Below are 12,035 nucleotides of genomic sequence, written 5' to 3' on the forward strand. Positions count from 1 at the left end.
TCCTTTGTTGCTCCAGGGAAGGGAATTACTTCGCTGGCTTTGCCCTCTAGCGGCGACCCGCACGACCTCAGTGCTGCAAACCCCATTGCTTTTGTTTAATGCACGTCTATAAAATGGCTATTAAAAATATCCCCAAAAGCTGAGTAAAACCACAGTAAAGGTGCTTCCAGAGCTTTCCCATGACATTAGGAACAGCATTCCTCCATTAAAATATAAGATATTAAGATGTAAGGGAGAAGTTCTTTACTATGAAGGTGGTGAGGCACTGGAATGGGTTGCCCAGAGAAGTGGTAAATGCTCCATTCCTGGTAGTGTTTAAGGCCAGGCTGGATGGACTCTTTGGTGACATGGTTTAGTGTGTGGTGTCCCTGCCCATGGCAGGGGGTTGGAGCTAGAGGATCTTAAGGTCCTTTCCAGCCCTAACTATTCTACGATTCTGTGATTACTGCAAGAAGGAAACCATTGTTAGTAATTTATGAGGATTTTTGTCCAGTCACATCCACACTGTGTGAAAAGGACAGTGGGAACTGGGGTGGAAAAATAGGCCCAGTGTCTGCCTGAGGGCTCTGATACTCTTTTGGAGAGCTCAGGGTACCTGCCCTGAGGGAGGAAGTTTGTTGACATGATACACAGGTGATGTCAGCCTCATGCTGTTCACAAAAACAACATCTTGCCTTCCCATAAACTGTATGTGCCTCGTTAGCAAAGACAAAGGCATCATAAATTATAGCGACAATGCAGAGCTGGGTTTCTTTTTCCTTTTCCCAAAGTGCCTGTCTCAGCAGAGAGCTATCATGACATGGGGAGAGGGCAGACTGAAGCATGGGGCTGCTTCTGCTGCCAACCCTGCAGCTGCAGCCTCCAGCTCTCTGGCTGCGAGGGCCGTCCCTTCTGGGCATTCCTTGGTGAAGTTGACACTGGTTCTTCTCTTTTTGTGTTCTTATTAAGGAAAATTACTTTTCAGTTGTTCTGCCATCCTGAAGTAGCTGGTTCCTCTGTGGCAGTAGCCCCTGGGTCAGCTCAATGCCATGGATCCATCTCCTGGGCACACACAGGTAGTCAGAGAAGCCCTAAAATGCTAACACAGATAAGAGACTCCTCATACACCGATGCTCAATATGGTTGTTCTTGACATGGCACCCCGAGGAGGTCCTGTGGGGTGACCTCACAATGACAACCACTGGCCGAGAAGGAACACCAAGCATGTCACGAGCTGTGTGCACCCCCACCATAACGCTGCTAAACTCTCTGGAGTCCTGCTCTCATTTCCACGCAGATGTGCTGGACCTGCCCTGAGCTCCTGGGCAGTCCTGTGCATGGCGTCGGGGTTAGGGTTACAGCAGGAGGGGTTGAGGCTCAGGCCTGAGCATCATCTGTCCTCTAGGCAAGGATGGACTTAAGACTTAAACCCCATCCGGGGAATACCCGCCCCCGGACCCCCGGTGCCCGCCACCGCTCCGGGCCGGGCCGGCAGAGCCCACTCTAGCGGGGCGCCCGCTCCACGTGTCGGGGCCCTGCCGAGGAAGGGCGGTTCCTTCCCGGCCTACCAATCAGAGCGCCGGTTGCCGTTCGCACGAGCCAATCGGCGCTCGCGGAACGCACATTTAAACCCCGTTCCCAGGAGCAGAGACCACCTCGGTGTGACAGAGAGAGGGCGGGGTGCGGCTCTGCAAGCCAATCAGGGGGCGCGGCGGCGCTGATCAACACGTGGTTAAGCCAATGGGGTTGCCGAGGGGAGAGCGGCGTCTCCCTGCGGAGCGGTTGGCTTCGGCGGGGGAGCTCCTCGGGGACCGGCGGGGCAGCCCGGCTGCGGGGGGCCGCAGGGCGCCGGGCCGTGCCGCCGCCGGCATGGCGAAAGGTGCGCGGAGGCGCGGAACTGAACGGGGCGCGGAGGGGCTGTCGCTGTTAGGGTCGGGGCCGGGCGGCGCGGGGAACCTCCGCGACGCGGAGGCTCCTCCCGGGAGGTGCGGGACGCCGGGGCCGGCGGGACTCCTCCCCCGCGCAGTGTGCGCAGCTCGCCGGGAAGGGGCTGGGCCGCCGCGGCTCGCCCTGCCGCATCCAGCCCTTTAAACATGGCGCAGGCCGCGGCGGACGGGCGATGACCGCAGGCGGCCGCGCCGGACATGGCTCAGGCGCCGATCTTCCCCCCTTGCTCCTAGGGAGGAACATGCCCAAGGCCCGGGCGGGCGGCGCGGAGGAGGCGAGACTCGAAAGCGCCGAGAGGAAGGGCTCCGGCCGCCCCCGGGCCGGTGGGGTAAGCATGAGGGGGGCAGAGCGGGGCGGGCGGCTGCCTGGGGTCGGCTGCTCTCTCTGCTTCCCTCCGCGGGGCGTGCTGGCCGCCCCCAACACTGTGTGATGCCGGGCACAGGCGGTGGGGGCTCCCCGCATCGTTCAGAGATTTCTTAACCCGCAATGGAACCGGTCTTTTTCCGCGTTTGCCCGTGCCCCCTCGCAGCTACGAGCATCCAGGCCCCGGGCTTGGCAGTTCCCCTTTGACATCTCCCCCGTCCTGTTACGGGCGGCTGGCCGGAGGTTTGTCGTCACTTCTGATTCAATCCTCTATGGAAGTAATTGTGGCCATGGCATCTAATGCCAGAGCTCCTCAGCAGCCCCTATGCGCTCTGTTGCGCTGGGAAAGCCTCTGCTCTCGAGAGTCTCCAGACTGGCACAGACAAAGACGTGGCAGCCGCGTCTCAGCGCCAGGAGCACAGCAGGCAGGGAGCTGGGAACGCGAGAGAAAACCAGGCTGAAAAAATACTTGTTCGTTTCCTGTTCATGGTCTTTCAAAGCCAGAAGGCTGTGCTGGCAGGTGGGCTGCTGCAGTTCATGCTTCTGGCATTTCTCGGAAAATGCCCCTATTTAAACTCCTTGCTAAATCTTGACAACTTGGCAGTGCAGGGCTTGCTGCTTGCAGTTGTTAAAATGGAGTTTTCAAAATGTGTCATCCTTCAAAGCCCCATTTTTTAGTACCTCTTGTCTTTTATAGGCCTTTCAGAAATATTGGGTGTCAGGGAGTGACCTAATTTGCCTTTTTCCAGGCTGTTCTACTGCAACTGTAACCTTTAGTAAAGTTCATTTGTGGATCAAGATTTGAGCCTTATTTTGCATGTGAATTGTGTACCCAAAACCCAAGTTTGTTATGCATGATTATGTTAATTATTAAAATGATCCCATGTATTCTGTGGTGTGCTTTGTTTACTTCTTTTAGTGTTTATGTGACTATACTGGAGCACTTGTTTAGTGAGCTTTATTGGAGCTATTTTTTAATGGGAATCTTTGTGTGCTTTTTTAAAGACATGAATGCGTGTTTTCGTTGTTTTAACTGGCTTGCAATGCCTGAAAATTGCTTTAGTTGAACCAAAATATAGCCAAGAGAAACTCACTCTGGCCAAGTTGCATCTGCTTGTGCAGAGGCTGAGGTTTAATGGTGGAAATCCCTGTCACCTCCATGTGCTGCACAGCCAGATTTGGCGAGGTGGCAGGGGGACTGTAAGAGCAAAGGTGACACGACTCCTATACGCTTTGCTAAACTTGATACCCCTCTCTCTTGGTGCTCCTGGAGCCTGAGCCAGTGTACAAATCCCGCTCTCTGAGGTGTTTGACTATGCCAGTGGGTTTTACCATTCTCCTGGCTGGACATAAGCGTGAGGACTCTGTAAAGCTGCTTCTGCTGTGAAGAACTTTTACACTTTATTTTGTGCAATACAGCAGTTTAAAAGCACTGTTGATCTCCCAGCCCTCACTGGGAGGTGTCACTCTGTAAAACTGATTTCCGTCTTCTGCAGTGCTAGCAGACCATATAATTAACTGCTGTAACATCTGACACCTCTTGGGAGCCTTTTGGTAAGCTCATAGCTCTCTGGCTATGAGAGGTATGTTCTAGGCTTGGGTGATTTTTGCTGTGTTATGTGTATTTTTTTTGGCTTGCACTCTTTGAGGCTGCCTTCCTCCTGAGGAGCTCTGGGTTGGGGTTGTTTTTTAGCATCAGAGTTCGTACTGTGAAACACAGGGTGGGGGCTGGAATTAGTTGTGACTACCCCATCCTGTCACATCTCGTGTGAAAGTCCTCTTGGACTGGGAGTTTGCATTAGTAAAGTGCTCTGAGTGTTCAACACTGTTATGTTTTCACTTAGTAGAAATAGCAACAGCAGCGAGGATGATGCATTAAAGCAGTGTAATACACATCGGCTCTCTGCAGTGTGTTGTGGATACCAGCTCAAAGTTCCCAACATCTCTGTGATGTATTGATTTTTGTGTGGGTCTGTTTTAGGAGAATGTGTTTATCGGTCAATCCAAAATCTACAGCTACCTGAATCCTTCCAAAACTCCTGGTGCTCGCCCCCCGCTTCAAGAAGAGAACTCTGTCATGTATCACGAGGTGAAATGTCAGGGCAAAACACTAAACAAAACCTGCAGGAAAGGAAATGGTAAGATTGATTTTTTTGTTTTGGATTGCTAACCCTGTTAAATATGCTCCCTCCACACCCCCCCCATTGGATAACTTAAATGTGCAGTCAAGAAGGCCACACAGCTCCACTGACCCAGTTGCTTTCCCAGTTCTACATCTCTGTCAGTAAACTGGGACTCTACACAGATGAATTTGTCCTTACCCTTCTCAGATCTTAGGTCAGGGGTTTATCAGGCAATTTTCCTCCTGTCTTTTGTCTGGCTGTGTTTGTATTGTCTCTCTGGCTGTAAAAAGCTAATGATTGCATTGTCAGTATGCCCTAATCTCCAGTTCTATCGCTACTCTGCTGCTTCAGGTCAGTGTTTGGCAGCTTATCTATATTTTTTGGTCTGTTTTATTACCTAAACCTGGTTTATTCAATCATTTAACTACTTTATACTAATTCTTATAAAGGCAATTTAAAGTCATGTCAATGAGGTAGAGCCACTTACAAAAGAAAATGCTTATGTTTTTAGAATGAAATAAAGGCAGTAAGAATGAGGACCACACATTGTGGATGCTGAGTGCCAGGCTTTAGGGATGCCTCATTGTAGTGACTAGAAATGGGAATGTTCCATGACTTTATGGAGGAGCTAAGAAAAAGGTTGGCTTGTGTTTAAAGGTGCATTTAATAACCTTGGTAATTTGTCAAAGCATTTTGATGTAAGCACTTTTAGCAAGCAGGTATTTTAAGTCCCACTCCACACAGGGAGTGAGAGATTTTCTGGAAACTTGAGGCCTTTAGCTCCAAATTTAGGTCCCCAGTTTTGACAAGAAAGTGGTGGTGGCTTCACACAGCTTGTCCCACTGCTGTGGCCTCACAGCTGTGTGTCATTTCTCCAGGGAGATAGAAGCATCTGTCTCAGCAGGCTAGTCCCTTAAACCTGGGGATTTGCCTACATAAAAACTTTATTTAGCTTTAAACCAGGCTTGCCTACCTCTAAATCAGTTAAGTGAGAAGGAGGATGTGGTCATATGAAGGTAGGACACATGCAACCAAGCAAGTGTTGGTTGTTTGTGGGGTAGACTTCTTTTAAGTGCCAACCCTTGAGCTCTAGTGTATTTTGTCTGAGTGGTGTTGGCCACTTGGTACCAATATCTGCATCTATTGATCACTGCAGTGTGGGATCCAGAAAGGTTTCCTCTCCTTCTCCACTGCAGGATGTTGATTAGCTTATGGCAGCTTGTCATTTAGTATGGCAGAGGCACTCGGTGGCAAACTGCAGTTGTCTCAAGCACTGCACTGGAGGTGCTGCATGTTCAGGTTTGGAAAACCGAGTCGCAAACCTAACATGACAAAGCACCTGTGTTCTGTTTCACCTTTTCTCTCCTTACGCCTCCTCCCTCTGTACTATGTGTGCTGTAACAATGACTAGTTAAAAGCTGAGTAACAGCCTGTCTGTGTTCTCGCAGAAAGAGGTTGTATCATTCCCATCCTCTTTCTCCTGTTTGATGGAGCTAGAAACTTGGACTAGAAAACACTGGAATTCATTTAAAGTACTCTGGTGTAGTTGATTCCAAGTTCAGAGCCTTACTTTGTTTTCCCATCAGCAGGAAGAAAGAAGAGTGGCAATATAATTGAAGGTGCTATGAAACCAGAAGACCAGAAGGACAAAGAAGGTGGGTGCGATACTTCAGTGCCCTCCTCTGATCAAAACCAAGGAACTGCAGAAAGTCAAAAAACACCTCTGCCGTCAGACTGTGCTGATGAGGTGAATGCAAAGCCAGCTCAGAAAAAGATGGTTAAAGCAAAACGTGGACCAAGGAGAAAGTAAGTGACTTCTGGAGTTGTAAATGCGTTTCTTCCTTGTGTCATTTTGCACCAGGAAGCTTTGATCTAAGTTCTTCCTTCAGGAACTACAGTTGGACCCATAATTAATGTTACTCTTGTTGCCTTTTTGTAAGCAAAACAAATGATTGTGTTGGGGAGAAGAAATCTTCAAGGTGACTTCTTTGTTTTCTCAAGAATAACATGTTTGAAATATAGAAATAGCACCCAAAGTATTTCTCTACCTTGCAGAGGACTTCTGGTTTTCTTGAAGGCAGGGCTGGTGTATCCTATCTCCAGTGAAATACTTACTGGTCACCTATAGAAAAAGAAACTAATGACCTATTAAGACCTACTTCTCTGTGGACAGAAACAGAACAGTTGAGGGCCTCCTGGCTGAGCTGATGCTTTCTCCTGATACCAAAGTGATGTGACCTAACGTTAATGAGCTCCTTTCCAAGCAGTTTTCATGACCTAAATTTTAGTGTGCCTTCTGGCAAAGCATGGCACAGAGGCTTCAGATTGTAGCGTGACCATCGGGTAATTTCCAGCAGCATTTCATTCTTGTTATTAATGACTTAGTACTAGAGTAACAAAAGAATGTGGGGAAGAGGATGTAGCTTTTGACTTCAAGTTTCTCATCTTCTGATAAACACTGATTGATCACCTTTCAACATACCAATGAAAACAAGAGTTTCTTACAGGACCTCTGTCCTACAGGTGTAACTTCACAAATAGCCTGAAATATGTGTTTTCTCTTTCTCTCTTCCCTTAGAACACAAGGAAGAACACCAAATCGAAAAGTAACAGATTATTACCCAGTTAGAAGAAGTTCCAGGAAGAGCAAATCTGAATTGGAGGTAGTGTTTCTTGTTAAAATAACATTACTTATAATATTGCTAGTTAATGGAATGCTTGAGAAAGGATGTAACTGTCTGTAAATGGTATCCACTGGCCAAATACAAACAGCGTTATGGTGAAAGTATTGCAGAGAACAGAAAACGTGGAAATGCTGGTTCAGTTCTTCTAGGACAGAATCTAGCTGCTTGTGTATTTTGGGGGGCAGAAATCTGTCTGTTTACCATTCAATTTTGCTAAAGATATGGGATGGTTTGGAAAAACTAGTGGATATTGTCTTTTCAGCTCTAGAATGAGCTGCAAAAGCTATCAACTATATTATGGTTTTGTTTGTTCTTGTTTCTTTTGCAGACTGAGGAGAGGAGGAAAATAGATGAGCTAATTACAAGCGGGAAGGAAGAAGGAATGAAGGTAACTACAGTATGTTGCTGTTAATCTGTTTAAGCAGAAAATAGCAGAACTCCTTCTTGGAGCTGCTGCAATTCCTTGGTAGTGAGATGAAAGTGCAGCAAAACTGAAGCACAATGTCTTCCTTTCTGGATGGGTGATATTTGTCTCTGAATAATACGTGCAGCCTCAGTCATAAATATATTGAGAGGGCTTTATAGTCTTTACTGAAAATGCACTTTCTGCCTTTGGTATCCCGTTTCTTGGGTTTGTTTCTAGAAATGGGTTTGATACAGCATCTTAATTGTCATGTTTATATGCTCTGTATGGCAACAAATTCTCCTAGCACATTGACAGCCAGTCGCTGTGGGCCTTCATTACAGCTCTTAGGATAATGGCAAGGGCAGGACTAGTGAAGTGCACTGGTGGGTGATCTTTCTGTGCCTCTAACTTCTTAAGCTGTCTATAATGGTGCCCATGAAATGAACATGCTGCCTCAGCTAATGGTTAGTTTAAAAGAAAAATAAGGTAACTCTGAGTATGGTTTACTTAAAGTAACTCTTAGCTCTTTGATTAGAAGACTTTGTATCAAAGCACTTGGTAACTCAGTGTGTCCCCCAAACATTTCTTCCAATATTTCCTATTTTTCTTCCTGTATTCCCAAATTTCTTCCACAGTGCTGTGCGTCGTGCTTCTGTGGCTTTGTCTGCAATACCCTGTGGTAGCAATTTTGACTGACAAATCCCTCACTCCCTAGTAAACAGCCTATTTGCAATCATGTAAATACTCTCTAATTTCCCAGCTGATTTTCCTTTCAACTTGACAGATTGATTACATCGATGGCAAAGGGAGAGGAGTAATTGCTACAAAAGAATTTAATCGAGGAGAATTTGTAGTTGAATATCATGGGGATCTCATAGAGATCACAGATGCTAAAAAGCGGGAAGCGGTGTATGCTCAAGACCCATCCACTGGCTGCTATATGTACTATTTTCAGTACCTCAGCAAAACGTACTGGTAAGCTTCTCTTTCGTGATAGTTGAGTGTGATAGTTGAGTGATTAGAGGCTTTGAATGCTGTGAAGTCTTGTTGGTTTCATGCAAAAAAAAATTAACAGGAACCATGGATTAGGAAGTCTTTGGGTGCTGTTTCATTGTCCAAGAGCATCCTGTACTTCTGGGCTAATAGCAATGGTAGGTGACTCAGAGGCCTATTCTCTGAGGTATAGCACAAGCTATAGGGAGAGCTATATCTGCTTGGATGAGACTTCCAGCTCTGCCATGGACTTCTACCTAAATTTATTCTCTGTAAAGTTAACTACTTTTCCATAGATGCAAGGAGCTTGTTTGAAAAGCAGCATGGACAAACTCTCTGGAAGAGAAAGGTCTCCTTGAGCTGTTTGTGACCGAGTCTTCCCCTTTCTCTAGTGCCTGATACCCATCACATGTGTGTGCTTTATCCCTCTTGCTGTTTCATTTGCCCCAAACTCCAGTTCTCTCAAAGCAGCTACTCAGACTGTTCTTTTTTCTTGGGCTGATGCTACTGGAGTGTGGGTCACTAAACCTGTGTATTAATTATTTGGCAGTACCCTGCGTTCTAAGTGTCTGACTTGTCGTCTATAATGATAGCTGCAAAGAAGGACACTAAAGATTTAGTATCCAATCCCTGGAAGCTGGGCATCTAGTATTTAGACATTCACAGCCTTCTATATGAGCAGAGACTCTTGCTGGCTTACTCAGCAGATATGACTCAGCTTGGACACAGCTTTCCTAAGGAGAAGGTGTTTAAGGTGTTTCTGGTGGTGTTCTACGTCTGGATTCTGCTGTTCCTTGTGAACAGTTGAGAGCTGCTTGGAAACAGGCAGCTCAAAGACACAGTCCATAGTTTTCCATTTTCAGGGTTTTGTGCTGACTTAAACACTTCTGGGAGCTTACTTACATGCCATATTATATGCAGTCTGTTTAATCATATAAATATATTCTGGTTTTCCTTTATTGTTTCAAGCCTTGTGTGGATTCCTCATTCTTTATCTGATTTGCACTTTGGGTTTTGGCCACATCATGACTGTGTGATATGCAGCAATCCTGCATTCTGTTCTTGTTCTTTCAGTGTTGATGCTACAAAAGAAACTAATCGCTTGGGAAGACTGATTAATCACAGCAAATGTGGCAATTGTCAAACAAAGCTTCATGACATTGACGGCGTGCCTCATCTCATACTCATAGCTTCCAGAGACATTAAAGCAGGTGAAGAACTGTTGTACGACTATGGAGACAGAAGCAAAGCTTCCATAGAAGCTCATCCATGGCTGAAACACTAATTCTTCATCTTAGTCTGGCTTTTTTTTTCTGTTTTGGACTGAGTGGGTCCACTGGCTCTACAAGGAGTCAGTGGATGGCTTCCCCCCCCCGTCCTCACTTCCCTCAGCTTTCTTAGTGGACTGCTTATGGTGTTCTGAGCTCCTAAAAGGCTACCTTTTTGCTTTGCAGTATTTAAATGCCTATTACAGTTTTCCAGGCAGGCTTGAATAATTGATCTTAGATTGCCAAACCTTTTTATACCACAAAAGGAAACCCTTCCTAAAATTTGAGTACTTCTGCATAGTGACCGGTGCCACTTGAGCATGCAGTCAAAGACTTCCACAGAAATGTAACCACTTGGGTTGTGCTTCTGCTTTTGCAATGAAATCTTGTGCTCCACTTTGTGGGGTGATGAATTTGGCATTAGCTTTAGGACAGCAGATGTACTTCTGTACTCTGACTCGTACATCCAGTGGCTACACTGCTTGTCAGACTCCTTCTTACAGCCTGGTGCTGACAGGCTTCTCTGAGATGGATGCTACTATTGTTCTCAAATAAGTTGTGATAGGGACCCAGTTCTTCCAGTATCTCATGTTGGCAGTGAAATTTAAATGCACTGGTGCTGAGGGGAAATCCATGGTCAAATTGGCTGCTTTCTTCAGAGAAATGACTCCAAGCCAAAGGAGGATGGATTTTGATAGGCTGGGTTGATACTGAATAGAAGTGTGAAGTTCTGTCTTCACAGTGAGAATCAATGTTTGACATGACTTGTTTTCTACAATTGAAGAAGGTACCTTTTTATAGCTGATGGCTGGTTCTTGGAGGTGTCTTCCAGAGGGTTTTTAAGAAGGAAAAGCTCTCTCCAAAAAATTTTTTATTGCCTTCCTATGCTGATTAGCCACATCAGAAGCTATTTATTTACTGTGAATGCTTGAAGTAGAGCATAGCGCTTCCAAAAATAGGAGTCATCTTCATATGCAGCTTCAAACTGTAATGATGGAGTTGATGCAATGAAGAAAGTAGATTCCTTATTGCCTGGTCCTGTATGTCTGTCAGCATGGTCCCACTGTCTTAAATGGGAGTTGAGTGCTCAGCATCTTGCAGATGTTTGTAACGTTACTGTTGGAGAACCAAATCTGTGATATAGGCGGGCAATACAATGCAGGTCCTTTATGTTAAAGATGAATTCTTACCAGTTGGAATTTTTGCCAAGGCAGGCTTGGCATGTGTGTAGATGAAAATGGCTGTGAGCCATCAGCCACGCTTGCTGCTGGAAGGGGTCAGCAAGGGATCTGTGGCTCTGTTAATGTCTTCTATTCCTCATGTCTTGAAGGCTGCTGCTGTTCCAGCTAATGCCCTCTAGGACAATCTTAGATGCTTGCCTATGTGATAGGTCAGATAGCAACAACATCCTGGTTGTATGCTCCAGCAGCAAGAGAGGTGGCTTAGTGATGTATTTTTTAAATTAAAAACTTGAAGACAATATCTCTGTAAAATAAAGAATATATTTATTATTGATGAAGTGGCTGCTATAGTACCTGTCTCCATTGCAGATTGTTAGCATTTGAAAGAAAGCTGTGAAAATCATTAGCCATTAAATGCTTTATATTATTTACTACTTAATACAAGGTCAGGGCTGGCCTATGTGTGTTCACCATTTCTGAGGAATTAACTGGAGACCTGTTACCTTACATATGAGTTACAGATAAGCTTCCTTGGCACACTCATTTGAGTTGGCACTGACTCTTCCCTGGTCTCGGTCTCTGGTAGCAGAGGCCACAGCAGTGTGTACAGGATCCTCCTGTACTAGAGCACTTCCCTTTAGTCAAAATTGGAATGAAATTTTTTTTCTCTTGATTTTATTTAAGCATTTACCTGTTCTCTATCAGGTTGAATAGCTTAAAACCTCTGTTCTTCCACATCACTTTTGTAAACAAGAAAGGGGGAAGATCTCTCCCTGTTTTATATAATAGGAAAATTGTCTTCTCTGAAATGCTTAACCGGTAATCAAGTAGCACTGCATTGGAAGATGGTAATAAAGCTGATGTTGCACTGCATATGTATCCTTTACTTTTTTAGAAACTGGTATATAGAGATCACATATATATATATGTATATATCAAATACTCCCACTTTTTTTATAAAACACATCTTAAATGGTAAACTGGAAAGAATAATTTCAGCTTTCATTATTGTCTCCTTCCCCTAACTGCAGAGTGGCCTAAGGCTACAGCAGAGTGTTCTGTGCCTCTGTGGGAGGCTGTTACTTTTGCAC

General features: G+C 45.6%; 1 protein-coding gene across 4 annotated transcripts; it reads left to right on the top strand.

The window, feature by feature from the left end:
• The first annotated feature begins 1,631 nt into the window (after positions 1-1,631).
• KMT5A (lysine methyltransferase 5A) lies at positions 1,632-11,817 on the top strand. Of its 4 annotated transcripts, none has more exons than XM_062624105.1 (9): positions 1,632-1,858; positions 2,160-2,254; positions 4,271-4,427; positions 5,999-6,067; positions 6,146-6,218; positions 6,991-7,075; positions 7,425-7,484; positions 8,287-8,477; positions 9,570-11,817. In XM_062624105.1, the coding sequence occupies exons 1-9, from the start codon at positions 1,720-1,722 to the stop codon at positions 9,778-9,780; spliced, it is 1,080 nt and encodes a 359-aa protein (XP_062480089.1). In that variant the 5' UTR covers positions 1,632-1,719; the 3' UTR covers positions 9,781-11,817. The 4 variants fall into 4 exon arrangements, with proteins under 4 accessions (XP_062480089.1, XP_062480090.1, XP_062480087.1 ...); XM_062624106.1 differs by having other exon boundaries at positions 6,002-6,067; XM_062624103.1 differs by having other exon boundaries at positions 1,634-1,858; positions 5,999-6,218.
• The last annotated feature ends 218 nt before the right edge of the window (positions 11,818-12,035 follow it).

The sequence above is a fragment of the Pezoporus occidentalis genome, unplaced genomic scaffold (genome assembly GCF_034315485.1).
Source record: "Pezoporus occidentalis ecotype Australia unplaced genomic scaffold, CSIRO_AGI_Poc_V1 ctg262, whole genome shotgun sequence".
Taxonomy (NCBI): domain Eukaryota; kingdom Metazoa; phylum Chordata; class Aves; order Psittaciformes; family Psittacidae; genus Pezoporus; species Pezoporus occidentalis.

Coding starts and splice junctions, on each gene's coding strand:
- KMT5A (XM_062624103.1), top strand. CDS start 1,720: ATGGGGTTGCCGAGGGGAGAGCGGCGTCTCCCTGCGGAGCGGTTGGCT. Junction 2,255..4,270: donor GCCGCCCCCGGGCCGGTGGG/GTAAGCATGAGG, acceptor GGTCTGTTTTAG/GAGAATGTGTTTATCGGTCA. Junction 8,478..9,569: donor TACCTCAGCAAAACGTACTG/GTAAGCTTCTCT, acceptor TTGTTCTTTCAG/TGTTGATGCTACAAAAGAAA.